Source organism: Enhydra lutris, unplaced genomic scaffold, assembly GCF_002288905.1.
Source record: "Enhydra lutris kenyoni isolate GAN:26980312 unplaced genomic scaffold, ASM228890v2 scaffoldscaffold69, whole genome shotgun sequence".
NCBI lineage: Eukaryota > Metazoa > Chordata > Mammalia > Carnivora > Mustelidae > Enhydra > Enhydra lutris.
In genome coordinates, this window is record NW_019154153.1 from 540,145 (window position 1) to 567,143 (window position 26,999).

At 39.1% G+C, this 26,999-nt stretch overlaps 1 protein-coding gene across 6 annotated transcripts in view; it reads right to left on the reverse strand.

Moving 5' to 3' along the window:
* Positions 1-288: 288 nt before the first annotated feature.
* Positions 289-26,999, reverse strand: part of LOC111159728 (BCL2 like 13) — an 82,563-nt gene continuing 55,852 nt past the window's right edge. For 5 of the 6 annotated variants that reach the window (XM_022522296.1, XM_022522298.1, XM_022522297.1 and 2 more), the window contains one exon: positions 289-2,667. In XM_022522296.1, coding sequence (XP_022378004.1) covers positions 1,855-2,667 — 813 coding nt within the window. In that variant the 3' untranslated portion in view covers positions 289-1,854. Of the gene's footprint in view, positions 2,668-21,347; positions 21,398-26,999 lie in introns of those variants that run through there. The other variant, XM_022522300.1, reaches the window with a different exon arrangement.

Sequence of the window (26,999 nt, forward strand, 5' to 3'; positions counted from 1 at the left end):
CCTGGGATCAAGCCCTGCATCGGGCTCTCTGCTCAGCAGGGAGCCTGCTTCCCCCTCTCTCTCTCTGCCTGCCTCTCTGCCTACTTGTGATCTCTCTTTCTGTGTGTCAAATAAACAAATAAAATCTAAAAAAAAAAAAAAAAAAAAAAAGACACACTGCATAATAAAGCTGAACAGACAAACACACTTCAGACCTTTCCTCAACCAACTTTAACATAATATTGCTTTAAGGAGAAGATTTCATTTTAGAGTATAAATTTAAAAAAGAAAGCACATTTAAAACGTAAGTTTTGGTGATCAGGATAGTAAAGTAATTTTATTACAAATTTCAGGATCTAAAAAGTAATTTGTTACATTTACTAAGATAAATCTGAGATGACCTGTACCAAGCATGTGTGTCCTGCATAGTGACACTGATCCTCCCGCATGAAAAGACACAGTCCCACCCTCCTTTAGGGATGGAATCGGCCAGATGCAAGAAAGTTATGCTGATTCTCAACTAACACACACTGATTAGAATCATTTTGGTTTATCACTCTGGCATTTGGACCGTAAAGAGTTCAGGGAAGAAGTCTTATTCTTGAACTGTGAAAGCCAAACTAGAATCTCAAGGGTAGCCTCAAGAAATTCAAGCTTCTCTTTTGCTACTTTTTATTTCAGTAGTATTTAGGGAGACTTTCTGTATTTAATAAGAGTTATCATTCAATTGGTCTGTAAGACCAAGTACAAAATCTTTATCACAGGGCAAGAGACCGCAGAGAAGCTAGCTGACCAGTAAGAAGACTGAGGCCAGATAAAGGGAAAACACAGAGCCCAGAGTATAGACTGTAACCATCCACCAACAGCGATGCTGCCAGCAAGTAACCATAAGCTCCATTGGGTGGCCGTATTTAAAAGGGCCAGAAGAGACCTCGATAGGCCATCTAAGTCATCCTGCTCGTAAATCTGACAAATACTGCTCTCTCACCAGTTACTTGCCCTTGCATTCAGGCAGGGAACCCTAGGTCTCTTTTATATTTGTGTTTTTTAAGATGACTAAAGGCAACATCTTTACAAGGTGGAGCTGTAGGAAGCATCAGGGACTTAGTGGGCCCGGAGCAAGCACTCTCCCATGGGGCCTTATAAAGAACCTGGGGTGAAGAGGAGCAGTGCAGTACCTGAGAGGCAGCTGAGACATAAGGGGAGAGCACCCTCCCGCTACAGGACTAAGAAGGTGGGGAAGAAAAGAAGAGCCACAAAGGAATGGCTGCAAAACACAGCAGGTTCATCAGGAAAGATGAAATTCCAAGGGCAGAAACAAATCAGCAGCTGAAGAGCCCACAGCCAAGCCCTCTTGTCTGGGAACTTCTATCCCAGATTCTCCAAAATTAACCGTTTCCCTGTAGAGGTGTGGCTCTTCACGGGAACAATTTTGCCCCCCGGGGACATTTGGCAATGTCAGGAAACATTTCTGGTTATCACAACTGGGGGAAGGGTGCTACTTGCATTTAGTGGGTAGAGGCCAGGGACGCTGCTAAACATCCTACAGCGCGCAGGACAGCCTCCTACAACAAGGAATTAATCACGATGTCATTAATGCCAAGGCTGAGAAACCCTGTTCTAGAGGGAGTGCTTGACACGTAAGATGCCGAATTTCGCAGAAGTCAAGGCCCTTGGAGCTTACAGTCAGACAAACGTGAGTGCCCTCTACCTGAAGCCCTACTGTGCGGATCCATCACTGCCTTGTTGAGCAGAAGTCCCCCATTACCCCAGAGTGTTCCACAAATGTCCAAATCAGCTGTTGGCGGTTCAAATTCAGTCAGTACAGCTAAAACCTTACGTCTTTTATGTCTTCTTTCTTTTCTGAAAAATCTGCTATTTCTTTCTCAGAGCCAGTGCTACCCCCACTGCCACAGCCAGGATGGCAATGGCGGCGGCCCCTCCAAACAGCAGTATAGACTTGCCCTCAAACAGGGGGCTGGCCTTCTCTTCAGCAGGGGAGGGGCCTTCTTGAAGACCCTCTCTCCTCACACGCTTCTCCTCTTCACTCAGCAGTGTTGCTGTGGGTTCCAGGGTGGGGATCACCTCAGCTTCCCGTTCAACAGATTCAACCATTGCTGCTTCTGTCTTCATTAAGCTCTCTTCTTCGAGTTCCACGAACAAAGATGTAGCAGGGCTGACTTTCTCCACTGTCATCCCTTCTGTGTCAGGTTCCCTCATCTCCAGCAAGGAAGTGGCAGTGATATGTGGAAGCAAGGGAGCTGGTGCTTCGGGGAGCACCTCCTGCAGCTCCTTGGTTGGCAAGATGACGGGTGCCACGGCAGCCTCTTCCACGCCTTCAGGAATTTCTTCTTTCTCCACATGCACAATGTCAGAATTAGAAGAGTTGTTCTCACTCTTCTCTCCAGCCCCATTGCTATCTAAGCTTTTGACTTCTTCAGGATCCATTGCAATCTGCTGCCAGGACTCAGGACCTAGGGACACTGGGAGGCTTTCTGTGTGCCAACTCTGGCTCGCTGACAGTGAAACAGGCAAGCTCTCTGACTGCCAGGAAGTGGTCACAGTAGGAGACTCTGGAGGACTGACTTGTCCAGAGTTGTCACTGGGCAGGATATAAATGTCATTGCTATCTTCTGCAACAATTCCAGGGTACTCCTCCTCCTCTGATTCAAGGTTAAAGACAGTGCCCTAGAAAAGAAGGAGGAGAGTCAATACAAAGAATGGTAAATACATTTAAATAAATGTGTATCTGACATGCCTAGGTGGCTCAGTCAGTTAAGCAGCTGCCTTCGGCCAAAGTCATGATCCCGGGTTCTGTGATCAAGTTCCACGTCAGGCTCCCTGCTCAGAGGGGAGCCTGCTTTTCTCTCTGTTGCTCCCCCTGCTTGTGCTCTCTCTCTCTCTCTCTCTCTCTGATTGATAAATGCACATATATAAGTGTCTGACTCTTGGTTTCAGTTCAGGTCATGATCTCATGGTGGTGGGCTTGGTCCCATTGGGCATCGGGCTCCACACTCAGCGCAGAGTCTGCTTGAGATTCTGTCCTTCTCCCTTGGGCCCTCCTGCTTGTGCGTGCACTCTCTCTCTCTCTCAAATAAATAAACATTTAAAAAAATAAAACAACTATAAATCTGGAAAAAAATTCTTTCCTAAACTGAAGTTCTAGAAATAAATAAAAAATAAAATAAAATAAAGTTTCTGATTGAAGCATTTACCTACAGACCACCGCAGAGGAAGAATTTTTAACAACATGGTCCTCAGACCAGTTTCCTTGAAGCTAAAAAACCAAAGTTTGATTTTTATATTTAACTCAATGTATATATATTTGAAGTGAGAATGCAAAAAGCACAGAATACAAAGGCAAGAACCTTGCTCTCAAGGAACTGATCATTTAGGCAATGCTATCCTACGGTACAAGTGCTAAAAAGAGTTGAGATGGGGGGAAAAAAAAGAGTTGAGATGGGAAGATGCTGACTTCTTTCAGTGAGGACTGTAGCAGGTAGGGAAATGACAGAGCTTCCTGGAACATTTTAGGTATCTGAAGGACGGGTCAGGTTCCATGGTGAAAGCCATGTACAAGACACACCACCAGCAAAAGCACAGAAATATAAAAGAGGGGAACAGTAAGTAACCCAGTTTAAGTAGTGCACAGTGTACATGAAGAATAGAAAGTTCAGCTGGGAAAGGGACCCTGGGAAACCTGACAGAGAGGTAAGAAATATGGACTCGATTTCATAGGAAATGGTTAGTCGATGGAGTCTTTCAGCTCCACAAGGACAACTCCACTTTAAAATTATGTGAGCAGTGGCCAGAGGGAAGCCAGAAATGCAGGACTCGTCCTTCTCTCTCTAGGAAGACTCTTCATGCCAAAGTAATAAAAATAAATAATGCCAGTCCTGGTTTTCACATTTAGCAGTTTAGTTTAATAGGACCCAGGATGTGCTTATTGCCTCTTAGGCACCAGGTTAGGCACCAGTGTTACAAGAATGAGATGAGACTCGATTTTTGTTCTTAAAAAATTCACTGTCTAGATTTGAAAACTAACGTATGAATAACGAATTTCAATAGAATACAGAAAGCTTTAAGACAGGTATATGCACAGGATGGTAGGGGAACCCAGAGGTTACAATGTGATCAGGAAGGCATGAAGAGGGGTGCCTGGCTGGCTCAGTCAGTAAAGCATGTGAATCTTGATCTTGAGGTCATGAGTTCAAGCCCCAACCTGGGTGTGGAAACTATGTTAAAAAAAAATAAGTAAAATATAAATAAATAAATAAAAAAGGCAGGAAGAGAACCAACGGACTTCAACGTTCACAAAGACCTAATGAAAGCTTTACAGAATGTCTGGATGACACTCAGACATGCTACAGAGAGTCTGAATAGGATTATGTAAAGCAAGTTAATTCCCATTTTATTTTGATTATAGCTGCTATTCATATGAAGTAGAATAATTTCATTAGTCAATCAAGACTAAAAACTTCTTGCATAGGGGCGCCTGAGTGGCTCAGTGGGTTAAGCCTCTGCCTTCGGCTCAGGTCATGGTCCCAAGGTCCTGGGATTGAGCCCCGCATTGGGCTCTCTGCTCAGCGGGGAGCCTGCTTCCCTCTCTCTCTGCCTGCCTCTCTGCCTACTTGTGATCTCTGTCTGTCAAATAAATAAATAAAATCTTTAAAAAAAATTAAAAAAAAGACACTCCCACATCTTGGGCTTCCATTATGGCACGACAACAATTAAATAAATAAATAAATAAAATAAAAAAGAAATTGGTGTTCTTTTAAAAAAATTTTATACTCTTTTTTTAGTATTGATATTTACATTCATAAAACTTACATAACCTAACACTGACCATTTTTAGACACACAATTCAATGGTTTTTAGTATATTCACAACATATGCGAACACCACCACTCTTTAATTCCTGAACATTTCCATCATCTCAAAGAGTAAGCTTCTGCCCCCCACCCACTCCCAACCCCTTCCTCCTTCCCCTGGGAAGTTCGTATAAATGTAATCACGCAGTACATGGCCCTTTGTGTCTCGGCTCTTTCGCTGCACGTAATGTTTTCAAGGCTTGTCCACGTGGTAGTGTGTATCGGCACTTCTTTCTTTCTAAGGCTTTGCAGTATTTTGTTGTAGGGATAGACCACATTTTGCTTATTAATTCATCAGTTGGTTGACATTTGGGTTGTTTCTCAAATGTTCTGGTGACTGTGAATATCCACATAAAAGTTTTTGTTTGACCATCTACTTTCAGTTCTTTTGAGGGTAGAGCTAGAAGTGAAATTGCTGGGTCATATAATTCTATGTTTAATTTATTGAGGAACTGCCAAACTATTTCCTAAAGCAACTGTACCACTTTATATTCCTCCCAGGAATGTAGAAGAATTCCAATTTCTCCACATCCTAACACCTGTTACTGTCTTTTTTTTTTTTTTTTTATTAAAACCATCCAACGGGGATGTGAAGTGATATCTCATTTTGGTCTTGATTTGCATTTCACTAATGACCAATGATACTGAACATCTTTTCATGAGCTTATTAGCCATTTATCTTCTTTGGAACAATGTCTATTTAAATCTTTTGCCCATTTAAAAATTTTATTGTTGGGGCACCTGGGTGGCTCATTTGGTTAAGCATCTGACTCCTGGTTTCGGCTCAGGTCACGAAGGGTTGTGGGATCGGGCCCCTGTGCTTCGTGCGGAGTCGGCTTGAGATTCTTTCCCACTTCCCTTTCCTCTCCTTTTGCTCCTTCCCCTGCTCTCTACCTAAAATAAATAAATAAAATCTTAAAAAAATAAAAATTAGGGGCACCTGGGAGGCTCAGTGGGTTAAGCCTCTGCCTTCAGCTCAGGTCATAGTCTCAGGGTCCTGGGATCGAGCCCTGCATCAGGTTCTCTGCTCAGCAGGGAGCCTGCTTCCCTCTTTCTGCCTGCCTCTCTGCCTACTTGTGATCTCTGTCCGTCAAAGAAATAAAATAAAAATCTTTAAGAATTTAAAAAAATAAAAATTCTATTATCTTTTTATTATTGACTGTTAAGACTTATTCTTTTTTAATATTTTTCAGCATATTTTTTTTTAGATTTTGTTTATTTATTTGACAGAGATCACAAGTAGGCAGAGAGAGATAGGCAGAGAGAGAGGGGAAGCAGGCTCCCTGCTGAGCAGAGAGCCTGGCACCCCCCAGGACTTTTATTCTTAAACAAGACTACTACTGGGGCACCTGGGTGGCTCTGTCATTAACCATCTGCCTTCAGCTTAGGTCATGATCCCAGGGTCCTGGGATCGAGCCCCGCATCGGGCTCCCTGCTTGGCAGGAAGCCTGCTTCCCCCTCTCCCTCTACTTCTGTTCCCTCTCTCGCTGTGTCTCTCTGTGTCAAATAAATAAAATCTTTAAAAAAAAAAAAAAAAGGGCACCTGGGTGGCTCAGTGGGTTAAAGCCTCTGCCTTCGGCTCAGGTCATGATCCTGGGTCCTGGGATCGAGCCCCGCATCGGGCTCTCTGCTCAGCGGGGAGCCTGCTTCCTCCTCTCTCTCTTTGCCTGCCTCTCTGCCTACTTGTGATCTCTGTCAAATAAATAAATAAATAAATCTTAAAAAAATTTTTAAAAAATCTTTAAAAAAACAAAAACAAAAAACAAGACTACTACTTAGTTGGATATTAAAATAACCAATTGTTTGGGGGCAAGGATACTTGTAAAAAAGGTTGCGGTTAAAGGAAACAGAGGGGGTAAAGTACTAAAGTAACTAGGAGTCTATGCCAGTTAATAATCTTATTTTTTATTTCATTTTGTATTTTTAAGATTTATTTATTTTTTGCGGGGAGAGAGAGCAAGCTTGTGTAGGTGGGGTGCGGACGGAGCAGAGGGAGAGAGAGAATCTTAAGCAGGCTCCACGCCCAGCCTGCCCAATGCAGGGCTTGATCTCACCATCCTGACATCATGACCTGAGCTAAAATCAAGAGTCAGACGTTCAGCTGACTGAGCCACCAGGTGCCCCTTATTTTTTTTTTTTTTTTTTAAAGATTTTATTTTTCATTATTTATTTGACAGACAGAGATCACCAGTAGGCAGAGAGGCAGGCAGAGAGAGAGGAGGAAGCAGGCTCCCCGCCGAGCAGAGAGCCCGACGCGGGGCTCGATCCCAGGACCCCGGGATCATGACCCGAGCCGAAGGCAGAGGCTTTAACCCACTGAGCCACCCAGGCGCCCCTATTTTTTTGTTTTTATAAAGATCTGCCATTAGTATTATTTCCTCAAAGGGGCTCCTCTCCCAGGCTTCAAATTGCACATAAATGAGACCTTCACAGCTATAATATTATGGGATTTGATCTCTTTTAAACTCTCATCTTTTCATCAGTTACAATGGTAATAAAAGATCACTCAACAGTTCTGGGACTTGGTCACTAATGCATGATTATAGAGTCACTTCACAACCAAACACAGTGCATAAGGACTGCACACCCATCAACAGCTGAAATCATTAATTACAGATAGCCAGAAGATAACACTTAGCCTACTGAAGAATACAAACTACAAACAGCACTTCTCCATCATTTCTCTATCTTATCCCAATTTTAAGTTTTTATTTTAGCTAAGCATCTACCTCATCATCATCCTCTCCTTCTGTTTCATCAGGAAATACTAAATACATTTCAAAATATTCTTACTATATCTTAATATAGCAAAATATAGTTTTCCCCTCCTCTCAACATTTTCTGCTATTACTCTAAAATAAGCAATCATTATCTTTCACCAAAACTAATGCCAAAGAATCCTGTCTCCTTGATGTTACAATCCAATTTGGAGACCAAAAAAATATCTCACAGGTCAGCTAAGCCAAAATCCTGGGAGTCGTGCTGGATTTCTCCTATTTTTGAAAGTAGTTTGCTTATTGCTGTTTAGATGTCAGTGATAAAACACTAAAATCTCTGCCTCCTGCCAAGAGTTTAAAATATAGTTTAAAACCTAGAGAAGGAGGGGTACCTAGTTGGCATGGTCAGTGGATAATGTGACCCTTGATCTTGGGGTTCTAAGTTTGAGACCCACACTGGGTGTGGAGATTAGTTAAAAATAAAATCTTTAGGGGTGCCTGGATGGCTTAGTTGTTAAGTGTCTGCCTTCAGCTCAGGGCATGGTCCCAGGGTCCTGAGATCAAGCTCCGCATCAGGCTCCCTGCTCTGTGGGAAGCCTACTTCTCCCTCTCCCATTCCCCCTGCTTGTGTTCCCTCTCTCACTGTGTCTCTCTCTGTCAAATAAATAAATAACATCTTTAAAATAAATAAAATAAAATAAAGATAAAATAAAATCTTAAAAAAAAAGAGAGAGAACAAGAGTTGGATCTTAAAGATTAAGAACTAAAAGATGAAAGAGATGAGAAAGATACTCCACGAAGCAGAAAAGTATAAACAAAAACACAGCACTGAGAAATATCACAGTATATTCAGGCCAATACTAGCTCTTCAGTATTCCAAAGCATGAGATGAGGAGTAAAAAAAGATGAAGGTTGGGGCTCCTGGCTGGCTCAGTTGAAGAGTAAGAAACTGTTGATCTTGGGGTCATGAGTCTGGGGTCATCCCATGTTGGATATAGAGATTATGAGAAAAATTTTTAAAAAATAAATTCCTATGAAGTTGTATTTACCTACCTCTTTGCCAGAACACAATTCTAATTAGTCATGCAAATCCTCTAACACTCGTTACAAAGGGAGTTCTCTTTACCACATAATATATTTATTTATAAACAGATATACATATATGTTTATTAAATCATCTCTTCAAGGAGCTCCACTGTGAAAACCAGAAATAAAGGCTCATATAAGGAATAATTTTACAAGGAGGGGAAAAAGGTAGTAGAGTAGTAATAGTATAAGGTAGCATGAGGTTTATAATTGTCCTTTATTGATTTTGGTACACATTTTATTTACTTGCTTTCTCAAAATCTCCGAAAGAGAAATTAAATACGGCCCAGCAGCTTTCAATCCTCTACCCTCAAGCTCTGCAAAGTAGTTAAAAAGAAGGGTAATGATACTTAAATGTTAATTCATGGAGAGGAAACTACCACTGTCTTTCTGGATATAAAATAAGTATATGTCTCTATGTCATAGAAGGGGAGTATTTTCCCTGCACTCTTGCTGAGTTTGACAAAGATCCTGGTTTTACTGAAAAATGAATTCAACTTCCCCCATCCCCCATTATGGCAACTCTTAGACACCATCACTAACTCAGAACAGAAAAGATGAATCTAAGGTAGCATCGGCCTTTAGATAAAGGCTCAGTTTGAATTTTATAAAATAGAGTAAGTAGTGGTCCATTTCAAATCTATTTCTAATTATCTGTCTCCTCCAGATAAAAAGCAAGAGGGCAACGTCATACAATATTTAGAATAATATATTATTTCTTCTTGGGCACATTAAATGTTTTCCCAGGAAACCAAATATAAGGCTGCAGTACAGGGAGAAGATAAGGCCAATCTCTTCTTTCTTGTTTTTTTAAAATTTTTAATTTAAATTCAATTTAATTAACATATAGTGTATTATTTGTTTCAGAGGTAGAATTCATTCATTAATTGCATATAATGCCCAGTGTTCACTGTATCAAGTACCCTCCTTAATGTCCATCACTGAGTTACACCATCATCCCCCCCCACCTCCCCTCCAGGAACTCTCAGCTTGTTTTCTATGGTTAAGCATCTCTTATGGTTTGTCTCCTTCTCTGATTTTCATCTTATTTTATTTTCCCTTCCCTACCCTGATGTTCATCTGTTTTATTTCTTAAATTCCACACGAGTGAAATCATATATTTGTCTTTCTCTGACTTATTTTGCTTAGCATATTACCCTCTAGTTCTAGCCACATAGTTGCAAATGGCAAGATTTCATTCTTTTTGATGACTAATATTCCTGTGTGTGTGTGTGTGTGTGTGTGTGTGTGTGTGTGTGTGTGAGATACACATACATACACCACATCTTTATCAATTCATCTGTCAATGGACATCTGGGCTCTTTCCATAGTTTGGCTGCTGTGGACATTGCTGCTATAAACATTGGGGTACGTATGTCCCTTTGCATAACTATGTCTGTATCCTTTGGATAAATACCTAGTAGTGCAGTTGCTGGGTTTTCTCTCTTTTCTATCCCTACAGCCATTAGCCCAAATTTGTGTTAATCACAAATTAGGTGCCCATGTAAGAAGGAAGACTTATTTTAGCAAGGTTGCTCTTTGTTACCTACAAACACTGTACTAAATCCCCAAGCCCTAAAAATAAATAAATAAATAAATAAATAAATCCATCCATCCATCCATCCATCCATCCCCAAGCCCTGTCTTCTTACTCATGTAGATAATGGCGCTGACATTTTGATGAGCAGAAAACATTTCATAATGTAACAAAAGATGTGAGACTTTTCCTTTAAAACCATGCATTCATACAAAGCATACACACCATTTTAGGGAAAATTTCACAGTCCCTGAAACTTATCCATGGTTTCCAACTAAAGACTCCTCATTTAGTTCTATCTAGATCCAGCTTAAATTCTAACCCCTCTGGACTGAATCCAATTCCCCTCTCTTATTTCTCCTGAACTCATAGCTCTGAGTCTAGGCTACACAAAATGCCATTAATTATACATTTTGTACCATACTGCTCACTAATTTTTTCACAATTATTGGTCATTCCCCAACTAGATAGATTATAAACACCTCAAGGGAAGAAAACATGTTTTAAACGGCTTTGCTATCCCCCTTGTAATGCCTAACATAAGCCAACTACACAGTGATGGTCAGCAAATGCTTAAACAGGAAAGCTGGTCCCATCTCTGGATATAAAAGTAGTGCTGAACACTAGCTATTTTGATTTTTCTCAGACACTGATAGGAACCGTTCTTTATTCATTTCTAGATTTCTATGCATATGGACTATACCTCAATGTTTGCTGTCCAAGGTCACATACTGCTGGTGCTGAAGAGAATTAAAAGTTCTCTGACTCAAGTTACCATGTTCTAGCTACCCAGAATGCCCTCCTCCTCAGTTCTGCCCTTCTGAATCCTTTTCATTACCTTTAAACCCTTAAATGATTTATCTGTTCTCTTGCTTTAAAATATATAGTAGGGGCACCAGGGTGGCTCAGTCAGTTAAGCATCTGCCTTTGGCTCAGGTCACGATCTCAGGGTCCTGGGATCAAGTCCTGCATCGGGCTCTCTGCTCAGCAGGGAGCCTCCTTCTCCCTCTCCCTCTGTCTGCTGCCTACTTGTGCACTCTGTCAAATAATTAAATAAAATCTTTTATAAAAAATGAAGTAAAATTAAAAAATATATAGTAAATTGTGTGTATCTGTCTTACATCCCTACTAAGTCCCTAGAGATTAAAGTATGTTTTTAAACATCTTCATTATACTGGTTTTATTCTCAGCCCTATGCCAAGTGCCTTATAGAATCCCACACATATTATATTAATAGAATTATATATATTATATTAATAGATTAATATTAATTTGGGGGAACTTAGACAAGCCGATCCAGCTCATGAATCTGAGATCTTTTCCACAGAGGAACAGCTGTCATTTCTCTTTGTGCAGGACTGCTGCCTTGGAATCACAAAGACAGAACATAACATGTCTCATAACCTACTGTTCTAGACCTACAAGCCTCTCTGAAGAGGAAACACATCTGTTAGCCAACTTTTTCTACTAAAGACAGAGAAGACAGACACCCAGTGGAGGTCTGAGCAGGATCAAACAAGTTCAGGACTGTTTTTGACTGTTTTTTTCATAACCAAAACTCAGTTTAGGATATATCATAAATGGGGGCGTCTGGGTGGCTCAGTGGGTTAAAGCCTCTGCCTTTAGCTCAGGTCATGATCTCGGGGTCCTGGGATCAAGCTCCGCATCAGGCTCTCTGCTCAGTAGGGAGCCTGCTTCTTCCTCTCTATCTGCCTGCCTCTCTGCCTACTTGTGATCTCTGTCAAATAAATAAATAAAATCTTTAAAAAAAAAAAAAGGATATATCAAAAATGGCTCAAATGCAAAAGATTGGAACATAACAAATAAACAAAGTCTTGCCTTTCTTAGTCACGGTCAGTCCAAATCACATAAGCCTGATCCCACAACACATCCAACCAACACCCTGCTGCTTTCCAACATAAGTCTCTCACACTTCTTCAAGATGTGACTATACTTCTTCAAGAAGCATTTCCTGATTGAGCTCTACAACCATCATTCCCTTTCTTGGTATTCTACACTACTCACTAAAAAATTTGTAATTCACCATGGCTTTCGTGATATTTATTTCGAACACTTAAACAACTGGCTTCTTTATTCTTTAGTTGTGTTTAACTAATAAACATATAATCAGCTATCTAATAAAGTTTAAGAATTTTAAGATTAAAATTTGTTTCAAGGGGTCTAAAATCTAGTTGGGGAGATTAGGTAACACAGCAGCCCTCAAACTCTGCTGCCTAATTAGAGACACCTGTGATTTTTTTTCACCTGTGATTTTTTAAGTCTACCTATGCTAAAGTTATAACCCATGACAATCAAATTAGACTCTTTGAAGGTGGGACCCAGGTTTTTTTTTTTGTTTTTAAAGATTTATTTATTTATTTATTTGACAGATGGAGATCACAAGTAGGCAGAGCGGCAGGCAGAGAGAGGGGGAAGCAGGCTCCCTACTGAGCAGAGAGCCTGATGCAGGGCTCGATCCCGGGATCCTGAGACCATGACCCGAGCCGAAGGAGGAGCTTAACCCACTGAGCCACCCAGGCGCCCCGGGACCCAGGTATTGTATCTTGCGAAACAAAAATGGGTATAATGGCTGTAATCAATTTGGCTCCCTCAATATCCTACCCAAAGCCCAATGATACTCTAGCACAATGAAAAGGAAGAAGTAAGATGATTAAGGCTACTGAGTGGCTATAGGGACATTCTGAGTTTGCTGATTCTTGATGAACCACCAATAACAGAGAGTGACAGTAGTTAACACGATGAAAATAGTTACCCAGGGAACAATTTCTGTAACCTTTTTGAAGGAGTATACCTGGAGGCCCAAGAGTAAGGAAGACCCAATCACCAAAGCCAGGTCAACAGCTAAACTCAGTTTTCCTGTGAAATTGTACTTACCTAGATCTTTGCCAGAACACAATTCTAATTAGTTACACAAATCCTCTAACACCTTGTTACAAAGGGATTTCTCTTTGCCCCATCATTTATAGATTCAAGAGTTTATCTGCATCTCTTCAAGGAGCTTCATTGTGAAGACAGAAATAATGGCTCATATAAAGAATAATTTTACAGGGAGGGAAAAAAGGCAGTGAAAGAAGAGTAGTGATAGCATAAGGTAGCACGATGTACATAATTGCCCCTTACTGACTTGACTTTAGTACACTTGTTTCATTTATTTGCTTTCTCAAAATATCCACATGAGAAACTAAATATGGCTGAGCAACTTTGTAATCCTCTATCTTCAAACCTTGCAAAGTAGCTAAAAAAAAGGGGGGGGGGGAATGAGGCCCTACTTAAGATTACATTCTTGGGACGCCTGGGTGGCTGAGTTGGTTGGACGACTGCCTTTGGCTCAGGTCATGATCCCGGAGTCCTGGGATCGAGTCCCGCATCGGGCTCCCAGCTCCATGGGGAGTCTGCTTCTCCCTCTGACCTTCTCACTCATGCTCTCTCTCACTGTCTCTCTCTCAAATAAATAAATAAAATCTTAAAAAAAAAAAAAAAAGATTACATTCTTTTTCTTCATTATTGAAACTCAACATCTAAAAACTGGGTTCTTTTTGTTAAGTGAAGAGGAAGAAGCTGGAAAAGTGTTAACAGAATTATGCCATTGAATGAACCGATCACAGTCTCTGACCCCAGAAGCAAGTAAAACTACCCTATTTTCTCAAAGAAAGTGTATTTCAGAGTTATGCAAAATAGTCAAAGAACGTCAGTTACTTCATTACAAGTAACTTCAAACCGTGTGTTTTTGTTAGTCTTCCCCCAATACTGTCAAATTTTCATATAAAAAACAAACAGTGCTCCTAACTACCCTCACCTCCCAACTGAGTCATTAAGAGGTAAGGAATTTAACTTCTCATGCTGTTTATTCTTAGTCTTAGAATCACATCTGCTCTCACTCTTTTCACACTCTACAAGTTTTGTAATCTGTTTCCATGCCACTTCAAGAGACGTACAGTACAGCTGGACTCACAGAGCCACCTTACAACTACAGAGCTCTTCAAACAGAAGGGTTATCCAAGGGTCAGAGCAGTCTGAAGTACTCACTGATAAGAATTCTCAACAAGTTACTTATCTGCACTTCTAAAAACAGAAACTCTAATAGCAAGAACTGATTAAAAAAGCAACAAAAACAAAAGAACCATAAAACCAAAGGTAAAAATTTTAATTCTCAGAAAGGAGACCTTTGCTGCTTTTTCTTTAGGGCTGCAAACCAAAACAAATGAAACAGAAATTTAAAAAATTCCATCATGAAGAAATAAGGGAAAACTTAACAAACTGAAATAGAATTAACCGTAAAATGACATTTTGCTTTATTTTTAACAGCTTAAAGCTAACAAAAGGGTTATGAACACTCCTTGTTCCCTTTCTCAAGTTTGCCAAATTACAACTTTGGAATAATAAATGGCTCAGAAGTCAATTCAGATTTAATTGCTTTTTTCCTTGCTGTCATGGCCTTCCCTGCCTTACAACTTATTTCTTACTTGGAACATCACATTTTCATGAAGATACACCAAAAATTTTGTGCTCTTATGTAAGAAGCATTAAAGAAAAAATAGATGACCACTGAGACTTTTACTCCTGGGACCAATTCATATAAAGCAAAAATATAAAAATAGAAGTCTCTCTCTCAATTACTGCTATTAGTGAAGAGCAGGCTTTCACTAAAAGATAAAGAGCTTTTTTAGATAACATCTTGGGTATTTGGGATTTGTGCTAAATCTGAGGATTTAGCACATTAGGGGTGCGTGGGTGGCTCAGTTGGTTAGGTGTCTGCCTTCAGCTCAGGTCATGGTCCCAGGGTCCTGAATAGAGTTCCACATCAGGCTCCTTGCTCAGCAGAAGTCTGCTTCTCCCTTTCCCTTTGCCTGCTGCTCCCTCTGCTTTTGCTCTCTCTCTCTCTGCCAAATGGATAAATAAAATCTTAAAAAAAAAATTTAGTACCTTAGGGGGAATAACATCTACAAGTAGTATTAGAGCCGGTCCAACAATCTAAAATCATTTTTAGCACAAAATATTTGTTGTTGGAAATATCTTTGTAGTCCCACTGATATAAAAAACACAAAGGAGTAACTTCCAGGACTCAAAAAAACATAAAACTAATTTAGACCAACTATCAGAGTTTAAGTATGCATGAACAATCAGAGAACTATATCTTTCTTTGAAAACAAAAAATAAAAACAAAACCAGAGAAAGCCCAGAGAGATTAAGTAACTTGCCCCCGGGTCTCTGAGCCTGTTAGGAGAATTTGCTTGTGTGATGAGCTCAGGGTGTTATACATAACTAGAATCACTGAACACTACAGCCACTACAGTGGCTAACTGAACATAATTTTAAAAATTTTAAAAAGAGAGAGAGAAGTATGTAAACAACAACAAAAAAGAATAAACTAGGGGTGCCTGGGTGGCTCAGTGGGTTAAAGCCTCTGCCTTCGGCTCAGGTCATGGTCCCAGGGTCCTGGGATCGAGCCCCGCATCGGGCTCTCTGCTCAGCAGGGAGCCTGCTTCCCTCTCTCTCTGCCTACTTGTGATTTCTCTCTGTCAAATAAATAAATAAAATCTTTAAAAAAAAAAAAAAAGAATAAACTACTGAGGAAAAAAAAAATAACTGCTTGTCAGTAACATGCAGTAACTTGCGCGCACTCCTACCACGTGTCCTTCTGAAGATTTTACTGATACTGACCTACTTAAACCCCACAAGGCTATGGAGTAAGCCTTATTATTATTTCCATTTTACAAACCAGGAAACCGAATCAACCAAAGAGGATTATCGTTCAAAGTCACTGAACTGGATTTAAGCTCAGGCAGTTCACCTACCAGGACCATGCTTTTATCAACTACATGAAACGAACTCTTAGGCTGTAGTCTCCTGATTACCTTACAGATGTTTCCCCCTGAGTTTACGGCAAGAAGTAAATAGAAAAGGTTATTCTTGGTGTTTTCTTGAAGCACGTACACAAAGTACACAAAGATATGTGCATGAAACCTTTCCACTAAAAAGGGAAAGAGAGAAGAAACTGAAATATGGAGCAAGGGGAGTATTTTTAAATAAATATAAGATAAAATATAATGTAACATTGGTTTTGGTGGTAGGAACAAAGTAAAAAGAGCCTGCAGATCATTAAAAGAACCATTTCAAAAATGTGCAGTGGCCGCTTTATTCTGCCTGTATTGACTGCATTTTGCTTCCTTTTTTTGGGTTCACATTGTTACAAATTATTCCACCACTTCAAGCAGTATTTTACCTACAGGGTCATAGCTGCTGACAAACTGAGCTCCTTACAGACTTAACTTTTCCATCTGAAGATGCTTTGGCAGAACTCCAAAGACATATTCCCTGGTAAACTCATCTAGGGACTCACCTGCCCTAAGATGTACCAACAAACCATCAATGGTTACTTTTTGGCCATTATACAGTATCTATCCCTCAAGTAGTCCCCTTAAAAAATAGAAACAGTAATTATTCTTCTACATTCAGTCAAGCAGTATGCCATATGCCTCTCAGATCACTATTAAATTAAAGTGAGAAAATGCAAAGTGGGAAAGATATTCCCAGTAATTTTCCACCTATTCTAATGACCAAGACCCGCAAAAAATATATTTTGGAAACACAGTGCAGTGAATACTCACACCTGCAAGTAAAATACATGGGTTTGATGAAACAGTACTTAACCTCATTACACTAAAATTAGTTCAGTTACAAAACCCACTTAGTGATTTTTAGATCACAAATTATGTGTTACCTCCCAGAGTATAAAAACTGTCTTCTGGGAACTTTTAGGTAAGAAACTGTTAGAACAGTCTTCAAATATCCTTGATTATAAACAAAAATACTTTCTCTGTCTTTCTATTCCTAAAATAGAAATAAGAAGCTTTAAGTCAAAGAGAAAAAAGGCAAAAATTAATTTTATTCAAACTACTTAAATATTAAATATTATGGTAGACATCAGATGACATTTTCACCAGTAAGCTTTTATGTAATTTAAAACTAAATCTTTCAGAGTAAGTATCTAGTTTAGTACATGACATAGGAGAAAATAAAAGAGAAGCCTTACCACGGTGAATTTGTACTGCCCTTTTCAGGAGACAGACTTACTTCTAACGTAGGGACACAATCCCAGGAAATGAAAGTGAGAAAGCGGAGGGAGGGAACAAGGATGAGTCAGGGAAAATCATAATATGCCAACTAGTCTGTGCCCTAAGTGTGCTGCAGGGCAATGAAAAATCAGAATCAAAGCGCAAAGGAATCTTCAGACTCAGGAAGAGGAAAAAAATATACACTCTTAAAGACATATCTAAAAACCTGACATTTGTAAAAATGTAGCATTTTCACAAAATACTTTTATATCATTATTTTTATGAGACAGAACTATTCTTCCCATTTTGTAATTGATAAAACTAAGGCTCAGAGAAGTTGAATGAATTTCTCCCAAACACAAGGCTAATATTTGGCAGAGCTGGGGGCCACAAATTAACCCTGTGATTTCCAATCTTTATTAACTCGCCACTCTCTGGCAGGGTTAAAAAAATAAGGTAAAAAGAGAAAAAACCCAAAAGCCTTTTCTTGTAATTCTAATGCCACATAAACAAAATTAAAAATTATAATCTGGGGCGCCCGGGTGGCTCAGTCGTTAACGGTCTGCCTTCAGCTCAGGTCATGATCCCAGGGTCCTGGGATCCAGCCCCAAGTTGGGCTCCCTGCTTGGTGGGAGTCCCGCTTCTCCCTCTCCCACTCCCCTTGTTTGTATTCCTTCTCTCACTCTCTAATAAATAAATAAAATCTTAAAAAAAAAAAAAAGATGTGTTCCTAATTGAACTTTTATTTCTAACTGCACCCCAATTAATCACTCCCTCCTTTGTCTTCCTACTACACTTTGAACATACCTACCCCACAACATATAACATGTTACACATGGTTATTAATGTTTTACATTTCTATCTCCTCAACCAGTTCTGAGCTCTGAAGTAGGGACTATATTTTATTTAACTTTTGTATACTTATAATCTAGCATGGTGCCTACCATAACATAAGCAAACAAGCAAGGTTTACTGCACATTAAAAATTAATCCCTGAAGGCCTTAAACATTACAGAAATTAACTAATCTTCACAAACTCCTTGTAAAATGGGCAGACACTATTAATGACTTCCTTAGAAACTGGAGTTTAGGGGTGCCTGGGTGGCTCAGGGGTTAAGCCTCTGCCCTTGGCTCGGGTCATGATCTCAGGGTCCTAGGGTCGAGCCCCTCATCGGGCTCTCTGCTCAGTGAGAAGTCTGCTTTCCCCCTCTCTCTCTGCCTGCCTCTCTGTCTGCTTGTGATCTCTGTCTGTCAAATAAATAAATAAAATCTTTTAAAAAATGATTAAAAAAAAAAAGAAACTAGAGTTTATAAATAATCTAAAGAATATTCAGGAAAATGATTCATCTAAAGCCATGCAATTAGACAGTAATAAACACTTCTAGGCCATTCTCCTTTTCAAGAAAAACCAAGAGAAAGAACATGAATTGGTGATGCCTATTGAGTACTGTGCCACGGAACAGGAGCCCCAGCTTCTAGAATCCATACAGACATTTCACAGGAATTATAGAAATATGTTTCACCCTCACGTGATGGTGAGCGTCAGTAAGAAGGAATGATCAGAAGTAGACTGAGACTCCTTCACGTCTAAGGTATGGAAACTGTAACCATATGACTTATGTCCAAGTCTGGGGAATAATGCCTGTGGATAAAGTAACTAAAACCAAAATGAGATCCTTGTAAAGTCTCAGCTTGAGGTCATTTTAACTTCTGGTTTCTGGGAAGCACTTAAGAAGCTTGGAAGGTTGGGGCACCTGGGTGGCTCAGTCATTAAGTGTCTGCCTTCGGCTCAGGTTATGATCACAGGGTCCTGGGACTGAGCCCCGAATCGGGCTCTCTGCTCGGACACACCCCCTGCTTGTGCTCCCTCTGTCAAATAAATAAATAAAATCTAAAAAAAGAAAAAAAAAAAAAAAGAAAGTTGGAAGGTGCCATTCCATCCTAACAACAAGCAATAAGGTTGAACAAACTGAGAAATCGGTAACTTCTTAGATCTCTAAGAGAAATGAGGTCACAGGGCCAAATGCTGCCCCCAAGACTGAAATGACCAACAGGCAATAGAGGGGATCATAACTTACTGGAGCAGAAACTCCTAAGCAGTCACCTCCCCAGCAGTCACCTCCCCAGGAACCCGTGCCCAGGGAGAACTGGAACTGAAACTGACGAACTACTGGAGGCTCAGTGTGGACAAAACTGAGAGAGAAAACCTGAGAGTGACTTCCACACGTACGGAGCTTGAAGTCACGTTACCCTAACAAGTAAAAAGCTAAACAAACTGAAAAATCCACAACTACTCTAGGATCTGTAAGATAAGAGAGGTAATGGCCCAGGGCAAACCACTGCCCCCAAGACTGGAGAGAAAGACAGGTGAACACGGGGTCACAGTTTACCGGAGTGGAAATCACGCTGGGGACGAGCACTGATGGACAGCTGGAGGCTCAGCGTGGCCAACACAAAGTTAAACTCCAGGGGGACTCAGTCATAGGAAGACCCCTACAATTCTGTGAGATTTACCTCTAGGAGCTCAACCAGGTGCTCTTAATAAATACCAAAGAAAATTCCCCTCATGCTTCTGGCAGGGGGAGGAAAATGAACCATTTTGAAATATAATAGGCCACTCAGTTTTTCTTAACAAGGACTGCCCTTAAGAGAAACTAACTAATCAGAGCCTAGCCAACACAAGGTTAGAGAAATACCCAACTCAGCCCACTCAAGCCATCTCATCCCACCTAACAGGGAAAGGAAAAACTGAGAAACATTTCACAGTGCAGAGGCCATAGTTCAGTAAAAAGACTGACCTAATCATAGGGCTATAAAATCCCTCCCCTTCCCCCAAGGCTTCTTTACAGCAGTTCCTTTGACCCAGTGCACCAGGTCCGGCTATCAAGAAAAAATTACAAGGCAAGCCAAAAGGCAAAAAAACAAATTTGAAGAGATGGAGCAAGCATCAGAACCAGACACTGCAGATGTTGAAATTATCACAAGAATTTAAATCAATTATGATTAATAAGCAAAGGACTCTCATGGATAAAGCAGAAAGCATGCAAGAACAGATGGGCAATGTAAGCAGAGAGAGAAATACTGGAAAAGAACCATAAGATCGAAAAGATCTTTAACGGAAATGAAGAATACCTTTGATGGGCCTATATAATATTAGACTAGACATGGGTAAGGGAAGAATCTCTGAGCCTGAGTATATAAAAGCGAAGACAACAAAGACAGGAAAAAAAGAACAGGATATCCAAGGACCGTGGAACAACTACAGTAAGTGTAACATATATGTAACTGGAATACAAAAAGGAAAAGAGATAGGAACAGAAGAAATATTTAAAACAATAATGACTGAGAGCCTCTTCAAGTTAATATCAGACACCAAAAACAGTTTCAGGAAGATCAAAGAATGTCAAGTAGAAAAAATGTAAAAACAAAACAAAACAAAAACCCTGCACCTAGGCATATCATTTTCAAACTATACAAAGTCAAAGATAGAAAATTTTAAGACAAGCCAGAGTTAAAAACATTTTCCCTACAGAAGTACAAAGAAAAGAATTATATTGAACTTTTCCTCAGAAACCACGCAAGCAATAACAGAGTGAACTCAAATATTTCAAGTGTTGAGAGAAAAAAACCCACCAACTTAGCATTCTGTGCATGTGCAATTATCCCTCAGAAATGAAGGACACGTAAAAATCTCAGATAAGCAAAAATTGAGGAAATGTGTTGTTAGTAAACTTGTCTTTGCTTGCAATGTTAAAAGAGGCTCATTAGAGAGAAGGAAAACAATGTTAAGTCAGAAACTTGGATCTCCATTAGGAGAGGAAGAGCATCAAAAGAGTAAGTGAAGGTAAGGTAAAAATGTTTATTTTTCTTATTCTTAATTGATAAGAATTACCAATTATCAATTGGTAACAGTTTGTTCAAAAAAATAATAGCAACTCAATCATGTATGCTTACATATATAGCATATATATGCATATACATACAGACACACATATGCATGCTTAGATTAGGGAAATAAATGACAGCAGTGATACAGAGATGAGAAGGACTTAAGATTATTTTGTTATGATACGGTACTCACATTACTCATGAAGCAGCACAGTGTTATTTGAAAATGAACTTGGACTAGTTGTAAATGTATATTGCAAACTCTGGGGCAAGCACTAAAAAAAGTAAAAAGAGAAATGTAATGGATATGTTAAGAAAGTAGAGAAGATGGAATCATGCAACATGCTTAATTAAAACCACAAAAGGCAGAAAAAGAGTGGAAGACAAAAAGAGGAACAAAGAATATGGGCAACAAGCAGAAAACAGTTTTAACAAATATGGTAGATATTAATTCAATTATTAATAATCCCTTTGAGGGGCGCCTGGGTGGCTCAGTGGGTTGAAGCCTCTGCCTTCGGCTCGGGTCATGATTCCAGGGTCCTGGGATCGAGCCCCACGTGGGGCTCTCTGCTCAGCGGGGAGCCTGCTTCCCCTCCTCTCTCTCTGCCTGTCTCTCTGCCTACTTGTAATCTCTGTCAAATAAATAAATAAAATCTTAAAAAAAAAATAACCCCTTTGATAATCTAAAAGCACCAATTAAAAGACAGAATTTATCAGACTGGATCAAAAAATAAGACTCAACTATATGTTGTTTATAAGAAACTCCAAATATAGGGGTGCCTGGGTGGCTCAGTGGGTTAAGCCGCTGCCTTCGGCTCGGGTCATGATCTCAGGGTCCTGGGATCGAGTCCCGCATTGGGCTCTCTGCTCAGCAGGGAGCCTGCTTCCCTCTCTCTCTCTCTCTCTCTGCCTGCCTCTCTGTCTACTTGTGATCTCTGTAAAATAAAAAAAAAAAATTTTAAAAAAAAAAAAAAAAGGAACTCCAAATATAAAGACACAAACATATTAAAAGTAAATGGCTAGAGAAAAATACACCACGGTAACACTAATCAAAAGAAAATAGGGACCCCTGGCTGGCTCAGTAGGTAGAGTATGCAATTCTTGATCTCACGGTTGTTACGTTTGAGCCCCACACTGGGTGGAGAGATTACTTAAAAAATAAAATCTTAAAAAAAAAAAAAAGTGGGAGTAGCTCTATTAATTTCAAACAGAGCAGACTTCAGAGCAAGAAAAGTTATCAGAAATAAAGAGGGGCAGGGGCCTGGGTGGCTCAGTTATTAAGTGTCTGCCTTCAGCTCAGGTAATGATCCCAGGGTCCTGGGATCGAGCCCCACATCAGGCTCTCTGCTCAGCAGGGAGCCTGCTTCCTCCCTTCTCTCTCTCTGCCTGCCTCTCCGCCTACTTGTGATATCTCTCTCTGTCAAATAAATAAATAAAATCTTAAAAAAAAAATCTTAAAAAAAAAAAAAGAGGGGCATTACATAATGATAAAAGGTTTAACATCCAAAAAGACACTTTAAGGTGTATACATTAATGTGTATTTAATGTGTATATAACAAGAGACTGTTAAATTACAGGAGGCAAAAACTGATAGAAATACAAGGAGACATAAATGAATCCACTGTTATAATTGGAGACTTCAACACCCTTCCATTAGAAATGAATAGCTCCAACCAGCAGAAAGTCACTAATTACACAGCTAAATTCAACTATACCATCAATCAATTGGATATAATGGGCATCTATAAACTACCTCATCCAATAATAGCAGAGTATACATTCTTCCGAAATTCACATGCAATACTCACCTAGACCACGTTCTGGCACATGAAACACACCCTTTACAAATTTAAAAGAATAGAGATCTTACAATGTCTGGTTTCTGACCACAATGGAGTACAAATAAAAATCAGTAACAAAGACAGCTGGGAAATCCCAAAATACTTATTAAATAGTATACTTCTGAATAATACAAGGGTCAGAGAATAAATCTCAAGACAAATTTTTAGAATATTGTGAACTAAATGAAAATGAAAACACAACTTACTAAATTTTGTACAAAGCAGAAAGAGCAGTGTTTAGAAGGAAATTTATAGCATTAAATACTAAATGCATATATCAGAAAAGAAGAAAGATCTAAAATCAATCATCAGGGGCACCTGGGTGGCTCAGTGGGTTAAAGCCTCTGCCTTCGGCTCCAGTCATGATCCTAGGGTCCTGGGATCGAGCCCCACATTGGGCTCTCTGCTTGGCAGAGAGCCTGCTTTTCCTTCTCTCTGTCTCTGCCTGCTTCTCTGCCTACTTGTGATCTCTGTCTGTCAAATAAATTTTTAAAAATAAATAAATAAATAAATAAATAAATAAAATCATCAAAGCTTCCAACTTAGGAAATTAAGTCCAAAGTAAACAGAAGAAAAAAATAAGGATAGAAATCAATGAAATTGGATATGGGAAATCAATAGAGGAAATCAGTAAAACCAAAAGTTAATTCTTTGAGAAGATCAATAAATTCAATAAGAAGAAAAGAAAAAACATAAATTACAGTATCAGAAATGAAAGATAGGACATCACTACAGATCCCATGTAATTAAAAGGATAATAAAGGAACTGTGTTCCATAACCACAGATTTGACAACCTAGATGAAAGGGACCCATTCTATAAAAGACATAATCTGCCAAAACTCACACAAGAAAAAAAAATTATAAACTGAATAGGCCTGTATCTATTAAAGAAATTGAATCAATAATCAATAACCTTCCAAAACAGTACAGGAATACCTGGGTGGCTCAGTCAGTTAAGCATCTGACTCTTGATCTCAGCTCAGGTACTGATCTCAGGGTCATGAATTCAAGCCCCGCAAAAAAACAAAGAAACAAAAAACAGAAAGTAGAGAAAAGCACCAGGCCCAGACAGGTTCTCTGGTGAATTATATAAAACATTTAAGAAAGAAATTATACCAATTCTCTACAATCTCTTTGAGATGACAGAACAAAGGAAATACGTCCTAACTCATTCTATGAGGCCAGCATTATACTAATTCTAAAATCAGACATATATTATAAGAAAACTACAGACCAATATCGCTTATGAACATAGATGCAAAATCCTCAACACAATATTACTAAATAGAGCCCAAAGATGTTATATTGAATTATATGGCATGACCAAATGCAATTTATCCCAGATATACAAGGTTGGTTCAACATTCAAAAACCAATTAATGTAATCCCCCACATCAATAGGCTACAGACAAAAAAAAAAAAAAAAAAAGATTATTATCAACAGATGCAGAAAAACTCCGACAAAATTTAATATCCAATCATGATAAAAACTTTCAGTAAATTAGGACTGAAAGGGAACTTCAACTTGACAAAGAGTTATCTACAAAAAAAATACAGCTAACAAGTTTAATGGTTAGAACTATAAGGTCCCATTAAGATGAGGAACAAGGCAAGGATGTAATTTCTCATTACTGCTTTTCAAAAATATACTGGAAGTCTTGGCTAATGCAGTCAGACAAGGAAATAAAATGTATACAGACTGGGAAGGAATTGTTAAAAAGAAGGCAACAGGCCCCAAATGGATTCACTTGAGCTAAACCCATGTCACCAACCAAGACTTAATGGCTAACCTAACTGCAATTTCAACGTCCTTCAGGAATGTGATCCTAACCAGTTAGTCTGGAATTTCCTAGTCAACACTGGTGAGGATATTCATGCAATAGATTCCTTTCATCCCCCTAAAAGAGGTGACCTTGCCTGAAATAATCCTTTCTTTTGTTTATGATTTCCTTGTCCCACTTCTTTCTACCTTTAAAAACTTCTCCTTTTCTGGGGGCACCTGGGTGGCTTAGTGGGTTAAGGCCTCTGCCTTCAGCTCGGGTCATGATCCTGAGGTCCTGGGATCCAGCCCCACATCGGGCTCTCTGCTCGGTGGGGAGCCTGCTTCCTTCTCTCTCTCTGCCTGCCTCTCTGCCTACTTGTGATCTCTGTCTGTCAAATAAATAAATAAGTAAATAATCTTAAAAACAAAACAAAACAAAAACTTCTCCTTTTCTGCAGCTCTTTGGAGCTCCTTTCTATTTGCTAGATGGGATGCTGCATGACTCATGAATCACTGAAGAAAGCCAACAGATCCTTGAATTTACTCTGTTGAATTTTTGTTATTTTACGTAAGAAATAAAACTGTCTTGTTCACAGATGACATGATCATCTACATTATGAAAATCTGAAAAAAATCCACAAAAATAGTCCTAAAACTAATAAGGAATGATAGCAAGATTGCAGAATACAAGGTTAATATACAAAGTCAATCGTTTTCCTATATACTAGAAATAAACAAGTGGAGCTTGAAATTAAAGATCTAATATTATTTACATAAGCATCCCCAAAAATGAAACGCTTAGACATGAATATAACAAAATAGGTACAAGATCTATATGAGGGAAATTATAAAACTCTGATGAATGAAATAAAAAAAAGAACTAAATAAATGGAGATATTCCATGTTCATGGATATAAAGACTCAATAAGGTTAAGATGTAAATTCTTCCCAACTTCATCTATGATTCAGTGAAATCCCAATCAAAATCTCAGCAAATATTAACAAACTGATTCTGAAGTTTATATGGAGAAGCAAAAGACCAAAAATAGCCAACACAATACTGAACAACAAAGCTGGAGGGCTGACACTACCTGACTTCAAGACTTACTATAAAGCTAGAGTATTCAAGACAGTGTGGTTTTGGTGAAAGAAAAAATAGATCAGTGGAATAGAAGAGAGAGTCCAGAAACAGACACATGTAAATATAGTCAATTTATCTTTGAGAAAGGAGCAAAGGCAATTATCCATTATTTAATGGATAAAAAGTTTTTTCAAACAATGGTGCTGGGACAACTGGACAGGCACATGCACAAAACCAAAGCTAGACATAGACCTTACACCTTAAATAAGTTAACCCAAAATGGATCATAGACCTGAGTGTAAAATACAAACTATAGAACTCCTAGAAAGTAACTTACGAGAAAACCTAGATGACCTTGGCCTTGGTGATGACTTTTTAGATATAACATTAAGACACAGTCAATGAAAGAAATGGCTGATAAGCTGGAATTTAAGATTATAAATGTCTGTCTATGACAATATTGAAAGAATGCAAAGACAAGCCACAGACTCGGAGAAAACAATTTCAAAAGACACATCTAATAAAGGATTATTATCCAAAATATACAAAGAACTCTTAAATAAGAAAACAATCAATCTGATTTTTAAAATGGGCCAAACACCTTAACAGATACCTCACCAAAGAAGTACAGATGGCAAATTAGCATACGAAAAGATATTCCACATCATATGTCATCAGAGAAATGCAAATTAAAACAATGAGCTACCACTACACATCTAGTAAAATAGCCAAAATCTAACACAAACACCACCAAATGCTGGTAAGTCTAAGGAGCAAAAGGAACTCTTATTCATTGCCGGTGGGGATGCAAAATGGTACAGCCACTTTGGAAGATAGCTTGGAAATGTCTTACAAAACTAAGCATACTCTTACCAGACCGCACTCCTTGGTTTTTACACAAAGAAGTTTAAAGCTCATGTCCACACAAACACCTGCACATGGATGATTGTAACAGATTTATTCCTAATTGTCAAAACTTGGAAGCAACTGAGATCTCCCTCCATAGGTGAATGGGTAAATAAATGGTGGTACATCCAGACAAAGGTGTGCTAAAAATTTAGTGCTAAATATGAGATGAGCTGTCAAGCCATAAAAAGACATAGAGGAAACTTAAATGCATATTACTAAGAAAAAGAAGCCAATATGAAAAGGCTATATAT